Source organism: Manihot esculenta, chromosome 14 (assembly GCF_001659605.2).
Source record: "Manihot esculenta cultivar AM560-2 chromosome 14, M.esculenta_v8, whole genome shotgun sequence".
Taxonomy (NCBI): Eukaryota; Viridiplantae; Streptophyta; class Magnoliopsida; order Malpighiales; family Euphorbiaceae; genus Manihot; species Manihot esculenta.
In genome coordinates this window covers 28,653,099-28,672,578 of record NC_035174.2, presented here as the reverse complement: position 1 = coordinate 28,672,578, position 19,480 = coordinate 28,653,099, and the positions used below count along the sequence as shown (strand labels likewise).

The 19,480-nt window shown below is 32.8% G+C and overlaps 2 protein-coding genes across 2 annotated transcripts; one reads left to right on the top strand and one right to left on the bottom strand.

Moving 5' to 3' along the window:
- Nucleotides 1-1,046: 1,046 nt before the first annotated feature.
- LOC110631257 (U-box domain-containing protein 21) lies at nt 1,047-2,810 on the top strand. The gene has a single exon (XM_021779022.2). It carries the CDS (start codon nt 1,384-1,386, stop codon nt 2,695-2,697), a length of 1,314 nt encoding a protein of 437 aa, XP_021634714.1. The 5' UTR covers nt 1,047-1,383; the 3' UTR covers nt 2,698-2,810.
- Nucleotides 2,811-7,741: 4,931 nt separating this feature from the next.
- On the bottom strand, nt 7,742-12,980 carry LOC110630727. The gene is made up of 4 exons (XM_021778279.2): nt 12,688-12,980; nt 12,397-12,479; nt 8,153-8,208; nt 7,742-8,068 (listed from the first exon to the last, which is right to left on the bottom strand). The coding sequence occupies exons 1-4, from the start codon at nt 12,857-12,859 to the stop codon at nt 7,990-7,992; spliced, it is 390 nt and encodes a 129-aa protein (XP_021633971.1). The 5' UTR covers nt 12,860-12,980; the 3' UTR covers nt 7,742-7,989.
- Between the last annotated feature and the right edge of the window lie 6,500 nt (nt 12,981-19,480).

Here is a 19,480-nt window from a genome sequence, read left to right as displayed (position 1 = left end):
AAGTTATACTGTTTTCATAACTAAAATTTAATAATTAGTTTGAAGTATTTATTTATAATTATATTGTTGTAAAATAAATGAATTATAAAAATGAAAATTTAAAAGTAAAATAATTAAATTTAAATATATTTTTTATGATTTATTCTTTTATTATGAATATTTTTTAATTAAAAGATAATTTTTTTGTTATTGAAAAGTTTGCACATTTTTTTCATATTATTTTACTTAATATAAAATAAAAATGAGAGCTTATTAAGAAATAGAAAATTAGAAATGAAAAATGTTTTTCATAGAAACACAACCTATTATTTTTGTATAATTTATCTATGCTTATGTTTGATGGAAGAATTTAAAATATGAAATTTGAATTTAATAAAATTGTATGTTTTTTTTTATGAGGGTGATGAATATAATATTAGACTCACAAATATGAAGAGCATTATATTTTAATATAGATCTGAATAAGTTGTAAATTAGTGTTATTTAAAATTTATTCTAAAAGGGTTTTAATACAGTACACTTGGCCCATGGTGAAACCACACCGGATTATTATAGCCATTGCATAGAGACTTTTGATAATCAGATGTAATTCCATTTTTCATAAGACGCCAAACTTTCTTTTTATATTTTTTATTTTTCATTAATATAGCTTTCAATTTATTATTATTTAAAATATATTTTTATATTTAACTATAGATATATTTAAAGTTATTGGACTAAATTCTGTTCCCACTACTTTTTCTCAAGTGAAATGAGTATTTAATTTTCATAAAAAAATAAATACTTACTACTGAAATCAAAACAAAAGAATTAAATTATTATAAGAGTAGTGTTAATTTAAATATAATTTTTTTTAAATGGAAATTGAGAATTAAGAGAATAGAATTTAAAATCTTTCAGATTTATTCAGATACATTTGCTATTAAATTAAATCTGTAAATATAATTTTAATATAATTTAAAAGTGTAAAAGTAATTTATTCTATTTAAAATAATAAATAAATAAATAAAATTGGTGTATTTTAAGTTGTAAGTTCCCTCAGTTTTAATTTTAGTATTAGTATTGAAGAGGTCAACGCGCCAAAACTCCTAAAACACTGATTTGACGCAAAAACCTGTCAAACATTCAACATTCAATTTTCAATTTGAACGTTTCTCTTCCCTTCATTCAAAATTCTCCATCTTTTCTTTCTGCTTCTTTAAATTTGAACGCCGTGTCTCAAGTGGGAACCCCTCAAATCCCCCGTTTCCACCATATACATATATATATATGATCATCATTTTCTTCATACTTCACTACAAACAACAACAAAATATTCATTCTTTCTGAAAATTCAATAATCTTTCTGCTTAATTTCTCTCCTTTTATCATTTCTTGTGCACCATGGTTTTTGGTTGGAGAAGAAAACGAACCCCTTCCAATAATGCTCGCAAGAAGCAGCAACAAAATTCTAATATTGATCTTCACATTCCCAACCATTTTCTTTGCCCAATCTCTCTTGATCTCATGAAAGATCCTGTCACCTTGTCTTCTGGCTTCTCTTATGATCGATCCAACATTGAGGCCTGGCTTCAGGCTGGCAATTTCACTTGCCCTGTTACTAATCAAATACTTACTACTTTTGATCTCATCCCAAATCATAATCTCAGGAAAATGATCCAAGATTGGTGTGTGGAGAATCGCAACTTTGGTATCCAACGTATCCCAACACCTAAAATTCCTGTCTCCCCTACTCAGATCTCTGACGTTCTTTCAAGTCTCGGTGCTTCAACCAGGAGTTTGGATCAATACGAGTGCCTTGACTTGGTTCAGAAAATCAAGAAATGGGGCAGTGAGAGCCAGCGTAACAGGCGTTGCATTGTGGACAATGGAGCAAGCTCTGTGTTAGCTTCAACATTCGATGCCTTTGCCTCAGATTCTTACGAAAAAAATGCCAAACTTTTGGAGGAAATATTGTCAACTTTCGATTGGATGTTTCCACTCGATGTTGAATCTCAAATATATTTAGGATCACAAGCTTCTCTACGTTGCATGTTATGGTTCTTAGAATGCAGAGATCTTTCATCGAAGAAGAACTCCATTATTGCATTAAAAGAGCTTCTTTCTTCAGATCAACGCCATTCAGAAACACTTGCAAACATTGAAGGAGTAAACGAAGTTCTATTCAGATTCATTAAAGACCCAATTTGCCCTACAATCACCAAAGCTTCTCTAATGGTGATATTTCATCTGCTTTCATCTCCTTCTTCCAGTGAGAAGATGAAATCAGCATTTGTGAAGATGGGTTTAGTTTCTTTACTGATAGAAATCATTGTAGACTCAGAAAGAAGCACATGTGAGAGAGCTTTAGGTGTATTTGATAAGCTTTGTGATTGTCAAGAAGGAAGAGAAGAGGCCTACAATAATTCTCTAACATGGCCAGTGCTGGTGAAGAAACTGTTGAGAGTATCAGAATTGGCAACAGAATATTCAGTTTCAGCAATTTGGAAGCTTAACAAATATGGAAGAAAAGAGGAAGCCATGGTTGAGATTCTTCAAGCTGGTGGATTTCAGAAGCTGGTGCTACTGTTGCAGCTTGGGTGTGGTGATGAGACTAAGGAGAAAACTACTGAGCTTTTGAAACAAATGAATCCTTACAGGAATGGATTTGAATGCATTGAGTCTGCTGATTTCAAGAACCTCAAACGATCATTTTGAAGATTTTTCAATTTTTTTTTAATTGAATTCTTTATTTTTTCCCCTTGTATTTAATCCTTCATTGTAGTCGTGTATAGATTTAAATCTACTTATATTTTTAGGGAGTTCTATCATTTTTTTCTTTTTTTTCTTTTTAGAATTTAATATATTTTTAAAATTGAGATATTAATTAATAAATTTTCTCCAAAAATTGAATTGATAAATAACTATTTAGACTCGGTTAAGAATTTTAATTAATATTATTTTGTTAATATGAAATAAAAATAAAAATAAGTTAAAAAATGAAAAATCTTATTAAAATTTAAAAAAAATTAAAAAGTGAGTTTCTGAAAAATTATTTATAATAAAAATAAAATATAAAATTATGAAATTATTTAAAATATTTAAAAAAATAATTAAAATATAAAATTTATATGTTTTCATGGATCTGTCGCTCTCATCGTATATTTTGAAAGGCGTGCGTCTCAAAATTATTATTTAAAAAATTATCGTGAATTTTTATTGGATATTAATACTAAAAATTAAATTTAGTATAAATTTACCGTAAAATATAAGACATGCAGCAAATAATAAATTTTTGATATAAAAAGAATAAAATTAAGCAAGAAAGAAATAGAAAAATGTTAGTTTTACCAATTCAAGTTCCTGGTGCTGGAAATCAGGAACTGGTCTCATATGCAAGCTTATAAAATTAATTTATATGATTTGACTGATGACTCCATTCTTTGCTTTCATCACTTCTTCAAAATATTAGAATAGTCAAAAATCTTTGTTTTGAATTATTTTTTTTCTCAAAATTAATGTTTAATTTGGAGAAGTCAATTCATTAACTGGTTTATTGTTTTCGAAATAGAAGAATTACTATCCATTTCTTTTTTATTAAAACTATGTAGAAAAATCAACATACCATTAATTTATAGAAATTAAAAATAATATAAAATTTACAATATAGTCCTTGAAGTTTACTCAAATTTACAATTCAGTCCTTATTTTTTTAATAAAATAAAAATAAAAATATCATTGAAGGTAAGCCGATTACAAAAGAGGAAATTAATACAATAGATGAAAAGGGTAAAAAAATACAAGAACTATCCAGCCTAAATACCCCTAACCACCCAACAAACTTGGTTTAGAAGAGGAAGCTTTGCTAATAAAACCTGGAAAGGTTACCAAACATATTGAGAATCCAAACAGAGCAATAGAGCCAAACAGAGATAGAGAATCCAAGCCTCCTCCAAAACCCGTGAGCCACTATAGATCAGCTGCTGTAAGAGGGTGGTGGTCAGCTCATATGTATTAAGAGTTAACTCTTGTATCCACCTCGAAAAATAATCATTCTCATCGAAATATTCTCTTTAACAGATTTAAATCTTCAATATCATGCAACTCAACCTATAAATAAAAAATAAAATTAAAAAAAATAAATATTTACACTTTTTATTCAAAGAAAAAAAGAAATTCGCAAATCGAACAAGAGGGAAGTGGCATCCCTTAGAAGAGGCAGAGGAGACCTAAAAGAATAAATTATTATAGTTTTATATTGAATTTAAAAAAAAAAAAAAGTTATTTTATTAATATGATGAAATTTTATAAATTAAATTATTTAATATTAAAATATAAATTTTACTAGAAACGATATTAAAATATTAAAATTAAAAAAAAGCACGTGAAGGAGAGGAACACACAAAATGGAGCCCACTAACACATGTACTCTAAATTTATCGATAAAGACAGATTTAAAGATTTATTCGCACAATATTTGATAATGCATAGAATCTCCACCAATCTATTATTGATTTAGTAGTTATTAGAAAAGGATATACATATATATGAAAAATTACAATATAGGCCTTGATAGCTCTTGTTTGATTAGAGTTAAATTAATTTTTTTTAAAAATTGACGTATTCAGTTTGTTGCGTTGTTTTTTTTTATAATTTTTTTAAATTTTAAAAAAAATTATTTTTTTGAAGTGAAAGAAGTAATTTATTCATTTAGAGATAAATAAGTTATTTTTTTAAAAATTACTTTTTAAAAAATAAAGAATTTAAATAAAATAAAATTTAGAAAGAAATTTATTAATTAAATTTTTTATTTTAAAAAGTATATTAAAATATTTAAGATGATTTAAAAAATTTATTAATTAATTTTTCATTAATTTTACTATTAAATATTTTATTATTTAATCTATGTAATTTTTAAAAAATTATTAATTAATTTTTTAAATTTTTAAAAATTTTACTCACGAGTCTGAATCATGAATATCTTAAATTTTTTTTATAATATTTAATGATTAAAATTAATAAAAAAATTAATTAATAAATTTTTTAAAATATTAAAAATATTTTAATATATTTTTTAAAATTAAAAGATTAATTAATATACTTCTCCATATTATAAAAATTAAATAATAATTTTCTTTTCTTAAATTACCCTATCTATTATGGATTCAATAAATATTAAAATGAATACCTTTTTCATTCATGAAGAGGCAATTTATTTATCTTTTAAAAGTATCTTATCCTATTATTACAGGATGCAGACAAGTATTTCCCTATATAGTTTGGAAACACTAACCAATGGCCATAATAGAAAAAATTAATTCATTTAAAATTAAAAATTAATTCATATAGTTTGAAAACACTTAAACACGTCAGTTAATTAATTTTAACGAATCGAATACTATGAAATTTAAATTTAATTTATTTAATAAATAAATTTAAAAATTAAGCTTCAACTTAACTTATTTAAAAATCAAATCGAATTCGATCAAATTTTTATTGAATCGAGTCTCGAATAACTCATGAATAATTTGATTCGTTTATAAATCTAAATTTAGAATATTTTTAGTTTAGAAAAAAAAGGATTTAAAACTAAAATCATATTTTAAGCAAATAAATATATTAATTATATAATAATAAATTTATATTTTAAGAGCTGAGATGAAATAATATAGATTTACTTTCTATTAATTAATAATTCTAATTTTAATTCTGAATATGAAATAATATAGATTTATTTTCTATTATTATTATTATTCATCAAATGTAGAAAGCATGATAGGTGAGCATGTGCTTTGCATTTTACACGTGAAAAGTTTATACACATCATATCAAGACACTTGCACCCTATGGAGAGTGTGAGTGTGTGACTATTTTTTTCTGCAGTTTATTTGAATGGGGCCCACACGAATTCTGGGTGATTTTGGGTATTTTTTAATTTGTCAGTTTGTGGCTGCTTTCTCTTCTTTCCAATTATCACGTGTGAATTCTTCTGTCACATTCGCACCTTAATTTGTTTTACACATAGTTTGCATTACAGAAAAATATTTGGAAAATCATGTACTACTTGAATTGAAAAAATGCTTCAATAAAAATTCAACCACATTAGCTAATTACAATTTACCACTTCTAGATAGATCTTGAATGCCTGATATTAATAATAAGTTATTACTTGAAGAATTGAACTATGATGCAAATCAATTAAAAAATGATCATGATTGTAGGCCGAGTACATTGTATTTAGAACTACATATGATTATATTTTAGCATTTATATAAAATAACAATAGTTAGTTATTTTTTATTTACGGTTATGATGGAATAGGAAAATTTTATTTATATGAAACGATAAATTTAATAACTCAACGAGTATTTGTTTCATTTATTAAGATCAAACCCTCAATTTCACTTAAAAGAGAAGAGCGAGCGTTGACCACTCATTCCAAAACTCATTGATAAAATTTCTTATATTGACAAAGTAAAAAATTAGATTGAGATACCTAATGAATTAATAGTCCCAAATAATGATGATTTTTTTTCTAAGTTTGATTTCGATTATATATGAAAACTTTTAAGAAAAGTACAGTGACTCTATCTACCTTAAAGAGAGAATTTGGAATGAAATAAATAAGAAATTATTAGAAATAGTGCCTACACAACAAAACTTGTTATAATTTTGATTCTATCTATAAAACTTCAACAAATATCGATGAATTAAAAATTTTATATCCACTTGAATTTTTAAATACACTGAAATTTAATTGCTTTCCTCAACATGAATTGAATTTAAAAATAAATACTCTAATAATGTTATTACAAAATTTAAATTCAAGTTTAAATCTTTGTAATGAAAGTAGATTAATAATAACAGATTCCTGTGATTATTACATGTAGTTTTATAGAAAACAAAGTTTAATCCCTAGAATTATTTTTACAATAACGGATAAAAAGCGGCCATTTATATTAAAGAGAAGATAATTTTCTATTAAAATTTATTATTATATAACTATTAATAAAAGTTAAGGGCAGACTTTAAAGTATGTTTATATTAAAAATAAGACAATTTCTTGCTAAGGACATTGTATAATTATTTTATAGGTACAAATTAAGTGTCATCGTTGAGGATATTACAGGAGTTGCAACGTTTGTTATTTTTGGTAGGTTGCTGCTGATTGATGAGTGTTCCAGCATCAATATTAGTGCATGATTCAAGGATAAAGCCTCAATTCCTTTTTTGGTGACAAAGATTTGTAATTGGAAAAAAATGTTTCAAATTGTTTTAAGCTCAAAAATTGAAAATGCATACGATATCTCATTTTGAGTGATTTAGATTTTTCCTGATGAAAATATTGTCATAAGTTCTCAGTTGATGCAACTCCGTCTCAATCTTGAAGTCTAGTGTTTGTGTAAAACCCTCTTTCAAAAAGAGAAAAACAAAATATTATGAAGAAACTTAATTTGTTCGATGTCGAAAATGTGCAGAGTGCTAAGTCCTCTCAATCTCAATCCATTGGGACTATAGAATTGTCTGATAATTGAATAAGCGCTTAAAAAAGAAAACTATTGTATTGTATGCTTATACATTATTTTAGTAGCTCACTTTTTCTTGTTGCAGGAGAACCTTCAAGAGTGAAGCTACAAATTTGATTATGAAGACCAACACTGAAGTATGTAATTGTACATTTTCACTATTTTCTTATTCAATTTCCCACTTGCAGGTTGCTGTCTTACCCTCTAATACCCAACAAATATCATTCAAATTATGATGACAAAAAAGTAACGGTGGATTTCTTTCAAGTTATTCTGAAGTTATCAAAGAAACCCATCACTCCGTATTTCCATATTTAACAGAGCTACAGAAAATATGCAACACATGTGATGCACTTGCAAATGCATGAAATTCACAAGTCAAAACAAGATGGTCTCTCAACGTACTACAAGGTTTTTGACACAAAGTAAAACATTACTTTTTTGTTCACCTATGCTGAGGTAGTGATTAACGTGAATGAACTAACTACTCTTTCTTGTATCTCTTCTCCACCTCCTCCAAATTTTGCACCTCCTTGTAATATTTGCATATGCGATAGACACACCTGCATCCATGTACAATGGCACATTATACAATGCAGAAAAAGCAAGTTTATATTTCCAAGATTGCAAGCCTGCTAGTCACATACCAGTAGAGCAAACAAGCTGAAACACATAAAATCACATTCCTTTGAGCTTTGTAGATCTGCACAGCAACCCCAAATAATCAAGATAACATAATAATTTAGTAGCTCGCAAATAAAATTATATCAAGCGATCTCACAAGATGGAGCTAAAATGGCTGAAATTCAATATCCCACGATGCATTCTCCATTATCACACAATCTCACAAGATAGAACCAAAATGGATGAAATTCAATCTCCCATGGTCATGATCCACAAACACACATGAATGCCATGATTTATATTAGGTTCATGATTGGTCCCATGGTGGATATTTAGACTATGGAACATGCTATTAATAATCTATTATTTAGTAAACTTAGCACTTCATAGTTTACAAGAAACTTCATATATGAGGAAGTTCTACAAAGGGATCGTCAGGTGAGGGAACCAGAGAATGAATGGAGAAAATGAATAAAACAAAACTAAATGTTACAGCTTTAAGTCTCCAATTTCAGAAAGTTCCACTCATAACAAAGGGAACTGTTATAAGTTATAGGAAGTAAATATGTTAATATAGGAAGTAAATATTGATAGATGAGTAAATTGCTTAATCTTAGGGATTGTATAATCATAGACTTGATTCTCCTTCCTGTTTAGATACCGTCACTCAAGTATAAATAGGTTGTAATCTCTATTGTGAAACATAACAAATATTATCTTTCTACATGGTATCAGAGTTATTCTCGTAGAGATTTAATTTCTCTCTCTCGTCAAGTTTTAAAATTTTTGGAGACTTAGGGCTCCTGTTCTTTTGTGTTACCCATCTAGGGTAATATTTGTTTCCCATCGTCCACCTAGAGAGGACGCCGAAGTTGCCTTGCAACCCGCTTATCAGATTTGTGATTCATTTGCCGTTTGGATGTTGGGTGGAGGCGTTTAGTTGCCTTGCAACCCGCTTGTTAGATCTGCGGTTGAGACAGGTAAAACGTTATTTTGGGTTACCCATAAAGGGTAACATTTGGAGACTTATAGTAACATTTGGAGACTTAGGGCTCTGTTCACTTGGGTTACTCATAAAGGGTAACATTTGGAGACCTAGGACTCTATTCATTAGGGTTACTCATAAAGGGTAACATTTGGAGACTTAGGGCTCTGTTCATTTGGATTACTCATAAAAGGGTAACATTTGGAGACTTAGGGCTCTGTTCATCAGGTATTGTTCACGGGAATTATTCATCGGGTACTGTTCATGAGTCATCGAGTATTGTTCACGGATTCGAAATTTTATTCACAGTAAGGTGCTTAGTCTTATTAATCATTTTGAATTTGTTAAAAAATTAATGGAGTATTTGGAATTTCTATATTCTGGCAAAGGGAATATTTCTCGTATTTATGATGTGTATAAGGCATTTTACCAAGCTGAGAAAATGTGGTCTCCCATTCTAGTGCTGAACCTGAATGTCGAGTCATGGCAAAAACCGTTTGTGAAATTTTGTGGGTACATCAATTATTGGAAGAAGTTGGGTTCACAAATTCGGTATCTGCTAAGTTGTATGGGACAAGTTGATTATATATGTAACAAGTTGGACATGATTAACATTTATGCTCCAACTTGAGGGGAGTGTTATAGGTTATAGGAAGTAAATATGTTAATATAGGAAGTAAATATTGATAGATGGGTAAATTGCTTAATCTTAGGGAGTGTATAATCATAGACTTGATTCTCCTTCCTGTTTAGATACTGTCACTCAAGTATAAATAAGTTGTAATCTCTATTGTGAAACATAACAAATATTATCTTTCTACAGGAACTATCAGAACAATCACAAAACAGCCACCTCAAACATGCAAATAGTATAAAGCACATTTATAATATCTAATAAGAGTTATGAAACCAGCTAAACTATTCTTCCAAGAAAAATTAGGAATCACATACATTACCTGAAAAACATGTATCCTGCACAATGCTAAATCAGAAATCTTATTCAGTTTCCGTGTAATATGCATCTAATCTAAGCAATTGCTATTGTCCATGTATTTTCACGAGTGTGTTATTTATTGTGCCTGCCCCAGAATATATCCAATTAAATAAAGCCAGTGCTCTTTTGTGTGTGTGGGTGTCCTTCGCTATGACTATGTAGCACTTTAAAACTTGAATAAGTCTTCAGACATTATCTCATTGAAAAAAAAAACAAATTTACAAGACAAAAAACTATTGACATTGAAGAAACTTCATTAAGTTAAAAGATGTGTGAATTATGAAGGCACTGAATAGTAACTAATTCATTTCTGATGAAACCAATAGTAGCATCAACTACGACAAGCTTTACATGATAGTTAAAATTACATTTAATTGCATTCATTGTGATTAACAAAGCCCTGGAGTGCAGAAGTTCCACAAGTCAAATGCACAGAGATGAGGACTCAAACATGCACTCGTACATTTTTAAGCTCAATCAGAGTAGCAACAAGCAACCCCTCCACTAGCGTGGTTAGTTTGGTTTTATCATTCACTTCCATACACCTAGATCCAAAGGAAACATCATTCCAAGTAATCATAGTTTCTGTTACATTCACCTTTATCCTATCAGTTTCCCACTGCTAATTAATGAAAAAATATTTAGAATATGCTATACTAAATGTCATTAAAATTTATTTAGTAATATAAATGAAGATCGAAAGGAATCCTTAAAAATTATTCTCACGAATTTCTTGTGATGACAAGTTAAAGCCAGGGTCAAAAAGAAACAGAAGACAAATATAATAAGGCAAGGGAGTAATAGATTGGCAGGAGAAAAAATGGATATAAAATTGGGTTGGTAAAATGGGTGGATATTGGTAAAGGGCAGCACCAAAACGATTTAGATTAATCTCAACCCCTTAGAATTTAATAGTGAATATATAGCTATCTGGAAAGTGATGAAAACTTCAGATGAAGTCAACATGTACAATATAGAATAGCCAAGGTAGCAAATTTGATGCACTGAGCACATTGAAGTTGCTGGAGACAAAAGAGAACAGAACAGAACTAGAATGACATGGGTTAAGTAATGAAAAAGGTTAGTGGACCTAAATCTTTTGAAGAGGTAGTATTAAACTGGGTGGAAAGGAGAAAAAGGATCTAAAATATCTAACTCTAAATAATTTGACATTAATGCTTAATTGAGTTAGAGCTGAATTGGGCAAAATGCACAAAACATCCATATTAAAAGGTGTAAACGGACAGCCACATATAACCTACCCAATAGCCAATGTATTCAAACATAGGTCAAACTATATTAGTTCATTTATGACAAATTAAATTATCTATATTATATTAATGATTTCATAAACATTTGTAATGGATTTAGATGGGTGGGTCAGTGGATGCATCATACTCATTTTTGCTCCTTCAAATACACAATTTGGGAGGCAACGATGAATCCTTACCCTCCCTCTGCAAACCATCCAACAGAAAATAACATAATTAACCTGGAGCTGGATTATGGAATAGTTTATTGCTAAGCATCCTTTAGCCTTTATAATTGTATCCATATCATAATGCAATAAAACCTCAAAGGACTATGCTTTCCCTATCCAATTTAAAATTATATAAAAAAAACTCCAATAGACTCCCCACCCCCTAACACATATACAAGAAGTTTCATTGCTGTAATATTACACACAAATTTCTAAATCATGGTCCTTTGTCTTTGATTGATGCAAAGAATAAACAAACAGCTGCTAATACTTTTAAGGTTCTTCCTAGGAATTAAGGATCAATTTCCTAGAAAGTATTGCAGTTGATACCACAAAATAACAAAAATTGGGTTAAACATAAAAGAATAAGAAATTGTGTCATTTCATTCTTTTATAGAGTATGTAATTCTATTAGTACCCTCCTTTCTGTAATATTGTCAAAGAAACTGAAGATCCAAAATTTGAAATTACAGAACACATTCATTTTCTACTTCCTTGGGACATGTCTCTTTTTTCATGCAATAAACGCGGAAGTTCCATAAACAGTAAATATACTGTTCTATTGTCTTTGCTAAGATGCAGCAGCAGTAAGCTTAAACAGAAGATCTTTGCCTATAATCGCAATTAGTTAGTCTAATCATCGGGAAAGTGTCATTAGCATCGAACAGTGTATCAAAGAACATAGAAGTGACCACCAATCAGGAAATCATTAATTATCAATCACAGAATTTAAAGCTTAATCGAAAGCAAAATCAACCTTCATATTCCTCATCAAAATCTTCTAGCAGTTAAAAGCGAAAATAATTACCGATTTCTCGTAGCGGTCCCTCTCAGCAGCAGTACAGATCTCAGAAGTGCACATCAAGCGATGCTCATTCTTCCAATATATATCTGACCACAACAGCGAAAACAAAAACCCCAAATCATGAGAACCCCAGGTTCCATATTCCATGTTCATAAAAAAAAATCCCACATTAGAATTCACCAATGGCGATCATGATCATCAGTTAAAACTCAATAGAGGCGAAATGCTTCATTGGATGAAATTTTGTTAAAAGAAAAGAAAGGGAAAGAATCCAAAAGAAGGAAAGAGTAAAACCCAGGAGCTGGAAGCCGGCGAAAGGAACGATGAAGAGGGCAGGTTGGAGAAGGAGAGAGACAAGAGACACCAATCGATACTTCAAAAGCTTCGGCGATGGAATGGTTAAGACCGCCGCTAGAACCGCCTCCACAGCAACGACGTAAGTGAGTATCATCCACTGCAACGCCATTTGAGAGTGTGTTTCGATTTTCTATTTCTTTTTCTTTCTTCCCTCTCCGTAGCTTTGTATGAGATTGCAATTTTACTATTCCTTTCTCTGTTTATTTGGTGCTTTCCTTACTAACGAAGTTTTTTTTTTTTTTTCTTTTCCCTTCTTAAATCCATAGTTGCTCAGCCTTAAATAGTATATTTTTTTTTAAATTCAATTTACTTGCTTAATTTTAAATTCATTCTATTTACCTCCAATTTTAGAAATTACAAATAATTTAATCATGAGTAGTAAGTTAACTATATTCCATTAATTCGATTTTTTCTTCATTTTACTTCGATTTAGTTCAATTTTTTATTTTAAAAATTTCAGTTATTTCAGTAAGTTCGATTTTAATCAGAAAAAATCAAATCGAATTAATTAGTGATAATAATAAGTTATTTTTAATAATATAGAGAAATTAAATCATATTAAATTAAAATATTTTAATTAAATTTTAAAATATTAAAAATAAAGTGTAAAAAATAAAAAATTTATTAAAAATCGAAACCGATCAAATCGAATCGAATCAAACTAAATCAGACCGATTCAGTTCGATTCGATTTCTAATTAAAATCAGTTCGATTTGATTTTCATAAATACTAAATTTTAATTTTTAATTTATTTAATTTGATTTAATTTTAAATCGAACCGACCGAATATTCACCCGTATTGTTATACTATCTATACTATCTAAAAGTTATCAGTAAACATAGAAATTAAATACATACAAATTTATTTCAAAAGGAAAGATATATTTATATTGTTAAAAACAATGAAAATTAACTAAAACAAAAGGAGAAGAGATGAATAATCACCTGAAGAATATCTAAAAAGGAAAAAAAGTTAAAAAAAAGATAAAAAGAAAAAGAAAAGAAAAGAAAAAAAGAGAAAAAAGAGAATGAAAGAGAGAAGGATGGAATATTATTTTAAAAGAAAAGTAAGAGCATGCAACAACTAAAACATGTCATAAGCATTTTATGTAACTTAGTTTATAGGTTTGTAATTGGAGATAGTAATGGAGTTAGGAGATATATTTCGAAGAGGTTAAGGTTCTGAAGTTGCACACAAATAACGAGTAGTTTCAAAAAACAAAAAAGATGATCTTTTCTTACAGGTAGCAAAGGTATATATATGTGGTTGTATACGGTACACTTGTTATATGTCCTTTTTGATGGGACGATAGTACTTTTGGTAGAGCTTTTTAGTCGTCTCATTAATGGTAGAGCTTTTTAGTCGTCTCATTAATGGTAGGCAGTTGGCTCATTAATGCTTAGTCAGCTTAGACCATACCATCTCTAATATACATGTTATATCATAGCACGTGTATTTGAGACATTGTACAGATGTTGGAGATTAAGGTCGGGCATTTCTCAAACATGAGTTCTGAAGTCCAAGGTGGTAGTATCAGGTCTAAGACCTCGATAGGTCGTGCCCCTTGCAAGAACGATTGATATTAGTGAGTTATTTAACTTATGATTAATAGCTCCAATACATGTGTTCTGATCTCAAAAAGGCTCGCATTTTATGTGTCATCAGATGTCATTTCACTTCTCCAGCAGTTATTTATGATAGTTTAAGGGTGAATTAACTAATATATTCAAATTTCAAACTATACATGATCCGGTTATCATGTAGCAATTAATGAGCCAATTGAGAAGATCTCTTTGAAGCAGTTTGATTACGGTATGGGAAAAAAATAGTTTTCTTTTTGAAGCAGTCTGATTACGGTATATCTCTTCCTCTTTCTAGTTTCTTTATTGAAGAATTATGGTTCAACCGGGTGTCACCTAGAATGCTAACTCTCAACTCCATTTTATTTATGTATGCTTTCCAAGCAGTGTGTTAGGGATGGGGTTTCAAACCGTCAGTAAATCTTTTTAGGTCGTATTTTAGAATCTCCGATCGCATAATGGGTTCTAGAATTTTAGTGGTTGTATAGATCTATCCATTTTTACAGCCTATAAGGATTCTATTCGCAAGTGGATCTAGAGCTTTACCATAGTACGCTTGGGGGGGAGGGGGAAAGAAAATTGGGGCTTTGATACAACCTAGAGTGATATTAACACTGAGTGTGGTATTTTCCTCGCGTGTCAGAGTGGTTGCAATTATATTTTGCTCGGCTGATCTCTCTCCCCTATAAGTATAATGTTTTCAACTGTTTGCAACTCTTTCTCGAGGACAATTGTAATGATCCGGAAACCGGACCGCTACCGATGCTTGGATTCAGATCGACTTAAGGTCGCCGGAATCCGTAGCAAGCCTACTAAGCATCCTGTGTACCTGATAAAATTCCATACATGAACATACATTTTCATAAAAAAGTTTTAAACTTTTTATATACCAACCTTGACATGTACTGTAACACCCGGCTAGAATCCGGCACCGGACTTCCTAATGTCTGGTGGAATCCGGGGTGTTGGGATTCTATATAAGGGTAGGAGTTGTGTTTTCTAAGGGTTATGAGATGTTTTAAGGTTAAGGGAAGTGAGTTTTGAGTTGAAATGACCTAAGGCAGTTGAGCCAAGTTCGGCCGCCGAAAGTAAGTTCGGCCGCCGAAAGTGTTTGGCTTCCGAAGGGAAGTTCGGCCCCCGAATGTTGCATGGTGTTACATGCGATTGGGCAGCCGACGATGAGTTGGCCAGCCAGCTGAGTCGGCCAGCCAGCTGAGTCATGTTTGTGTTGACAAGTGTTGGCCTCAGATTCTTGCCATGGAATGACCACGTCTCTTATGACTCATCTGTACATGTTTTTGGTTGTTCTCACAGCAGTTTGAGGTGCTTGCAAAGGTATTGAGAGTTGAGAGAAACAAACGTGAGTTTGAGAGAGTTTGAGAGTGTGAGAGGAGGTGATCCGTTTTCCCTTGTTTAGAGTGTGTAGCTTCTTACGACAGGAGGTAAGTGATGTTCTTGAATATGTTTTCTGAAGGTTTTAGGGGGATTTGTGGAAGGAGATGCATGTTTAGGTTCTTAATGATAGTTTTGATGAGTTATGCATGTATACATGTGTATATGTTATGTTTGTTTTGTTGTTTGGGGTTATTAGCTAGTCTTGGACCCCTGTGATCATATACATGAGTATATGTATGTTGAGGAGGTGAAGTTTGCATGGTTTGAGAAGTTGAAGGAAAGAAGGAGATGGTTTGTCGTTGAAACTGAGTTCTGGAGGAACTCAGGTTCGGCAGCCGAAAGTTCATTCGGCCGCCGAACCTCTTGCATGGTGGCTTAGGCTGCCATAGCTTGCCCTCGCGAGTTGTGCATGTTCGGCTCTGTTTGGGGGATTCGGCCGCCGAAGGTGCCGCCGAAGGGTAGAGACTTTCGTCTCTGGAGTGCCTTGTGGCCTCCGAAACTTGCCCCCGAAAGGGTTCGGCCGCCGAACATAGAGATTCGGCCGCCGAAGGTGCTTGAGTTTCGTCTCTGGAGAGGACATTCGGCCGCCGAACCTGCCGCCGAAAGTGTTCTGTCCAGCTTTTCTTTTGCATGCTTTGCATGGCTAGTTAAGTGAGTTTCAGGGGATTCTTGGGGAGTTTAATAGAAGTATTGATAAGTTAGTTTGGTCCCTCATTTGAGTCCATCTGTATAGGTACAGACCAGAGGAACCAGAGAGAGCAGCAGTGAGTACTGCTCCAGAGATTCAGAACCTGCAGAGTCAGTCAGTCCAGAGCCAGAGGTGAGTGGAACTAAACTTATGACTTTTAATTGAATCACAAACTGCTTTTAGCATATCTCATGCATCATGTTTATGCCATAGGTTGATTGCATTAGTATTCACGAATATGTTGCATTGCATTGTTATTTGATGATGTGAGTAAATGCTGAATGATCCAATAGTCACAGACAGGAAGACCAGGAGCCTTTGACTACGCCCTGGCACGTATAGCAAAGACCAGGAGCCTTTGACTACGCCCTGGCAGGTATATAGCAAAGTCCAGGAGCCTTTGACTACGCCCTGGCAATGGTAAGTTCACAGGTGTTATATACACATATACATATATGACAGGAAGACCAGGTGCTCGCTTCTACGCCCTGGCACAGAGTTACTGGGACTATGTGGTGACAGGTTTACTCTTGATGTGGCTTGTCTGTGATATGATGCATTTCATGAGATCATATTTTACTGGGCTATTTTACTGTTCTACTCACTGGGCTATAGAGCTCATCCCACTCCCTTAACCCCAGTTTTGCAGGTTCAGTGTACAGTGTACAGGGACAGTTCAGCAGAGTACAGGAAGAGTAAAGAGATCTGTAATAGCTTAGAGTGGACATGTAATATGAAAGAAATGTAATAGTGATTGCTTGACCTAGTGATGTATGTGTTGTACATGATCTGTATATGTATATATGTTTTCCTGTATGTGAAAACCAGGCTTAACAGGTATGAGTTACCCATCTAGAGCAAGCTCTAGTCAGGGATACAGAGTACAGAGTACATGAGTACAGAGTACAGAGATAGTGCATGCACAGGTTAAGCCTTGGTTCAGAAAAGAGTTTTATTTTCACTGAAAATGTATGATCATGTATGAGGTTTACAGGTACACAGAGAGTATAGCAGGCTTGCTACGGGTTCTGGCGGCCTTAAGCCGACCTGAATCCTAGCGCCGGTGACGGTCCTTTTTGGGGTCGTTACATGTACATTCATCATGAACTGTAAACATAAAACCCACACTAGAGCCCTCATCAAATGTTCTAGCATGGTCAACATCATATACATCAAGTTTGGATTAACATAACTCATCATTTTACTTTTACATAATAATCATGTTCAAAGGGATTTACAGAAACATAAACTAGGGCAAAGCACAAATCTATCCATTTCACATTACATGTCCACTACTATTCTATTACATGAACTATACCAGCCTCAAGCCGACTTCCCAAGCTATTCTTGACCCTGCAAACCTGGGGTTAGGGGAAAGGGATAACCTACAAGAGCCTAGTGAGTAGAACCATAAAACAATTTAATAAACATATGCTCTCATGAAATGCATCACAATACAAACAATACACATCAAGGATGGACTTGTCACCAGTAACCCTCTATATATCCAAATAATGCCCGGCCCTCGACGGAGTTCCTCAGGACTTCCTCTTAAACATATCATATCATATCCAACTATGCCAGGGGCGTAGAATGGGCAAGCACTGGTCTTTCCCTTACATCGTGCCAGGAGCGTAGAATGGGCAAGCCCTAGACTTCCATATCATATCATATCATATCGTATCATATCATATCGAGGGCTAGTGGGTCATCCAATATCCATCCACAACAGCAGTAAATTATATAATGCGTCATATTCGTGAATTCTAATGCAAACACCCTATAAATATGGCAATCGTGATGCATGAACATGCTCAAAAGTTTGATTACTTAAAAACAGTAGATTAGTTTAGTTCTACTCACCTCTGGCTGACGCTTTACTAACTCTGGAGCAGTTACCTCACTGCTGGCCTCTACGGTCTCCCAGGTCCGATCCTACACAGATGGACTCAAATGAGGGACCAAACATATCTCTATCAAGACTCTAAATAACTCCCCAAAAACCCCCCAAAAACCCCCCAAAAACATCATAAAACATGCATAGGAAACAAGCAAAAGAAGGCTGCACAGGGAACTTTCGGCGGCAGGTTCGGCGGCCGAAGGTCCCTACAGATCCGAAAGTCAGGCACTTTCGGAGGCAGGTTCGGCGGCCGAAAGTCTCCACAGATCCGAAAGTCACCAACCTTAGAGGGCAGGTTCAGCGGCCGAAACTCCCTTCCAGATCTGAAATTCCATTCTTTCGGGGGCAGGTTAGGCGGCCAAAGACTGCCTCCACAGGCAGGTTTGGCGGTCGAACCTTGCTTCGGCGGCCGAACCTTGCTTCGGCAGCCAAACCTGGGTTCTCCAGAATGGCAGAACCTGATTCTGCCCTATGCATTTTAGCCTCTAAAACTTCTCAAACTCTCACATCCTTTCCTCAAACATGCATACTCACTCCAACATGCATAAGGGGTATAAAAACTAGCCTAAACCCTAACAAATAATAACAAAACATAAGAGGGAGCATACATTCATCAAAGACCCAACTCAAACCCTATAGCTCTAGATCTAACCTCAACATGCATCTTTTCCTCTTAATCCTTCATAAAACTTAATTAAAAACATAAGAGAGGCAATGATCTAGGCTTACCTCTTGGAGATCTAGGAGTGACAGCAACCCCAACTTGGAGATGAGTCAAACGGTCTCCAAGACTTCAAAACTCAGGTTTAAGCTTAGATCTTCAAAGACAAGAGAAAACTCGTGAAAACATTGAAGGATTTGAAAGAAAAATCATAAAATCCACAAAGGGAGGGCAAGAACTCACATTTGCCCGAAAATGGAGAGAAAAACTCGCCCGTTTTCGGACTGAGGGCCTCTTATAGGTGACTGGCCAGACCACCTTCAGGGGCCGAAGAGCTCCCGCGGCAGCATCACTTTCGGCGGCCGAACTTGAAGTTCGGCGGCCGAACCTGGTATTTTCCCTCAAACTCCTTTCCTTTTATTTTTTAAAATTTTAACTCAAAACCAAACCATAAAATCATGAAAATCATTTTGTAAAAACATATTTTATCCTTCTAGAGGTTCCG

What these genes read in the sequence shown, in the direction of transcription:
- LOC110631257 (XM_021779022.2), top strand. Translation starts at nt 1,384, where the DNA reads ATGGTTTTTGGTTGGAGAAGAAAACGAACCCCTTCCAATAATGCTCGC.
- LOC110630727 (XM_021778279.2), bottom strand. Translation starts at nt 12,859, where the DNA reads ATGGCGTTGCAGTGGATGATACTCACTTACGTCGTTGCTGTGGAGGCG. An exon ending in CGCCGGCTTCCAGCTCCTGG is followed by an intron (nt 12,480 to 12,687) that starts GTTTTACTCTTT and finishes TGTTGTGGTCAG; the next exon opens with ATATATATTGGAAGAATGAG. An exon ending in TCAGCTTGTTTGCTCTACTG is followed by an intron (nt 8,069 to 8,152) that starts GTATGTGACTAG and finishes ACATGGATGCAG; the next exon opens with GTGTGTCTATCGCATATGCA.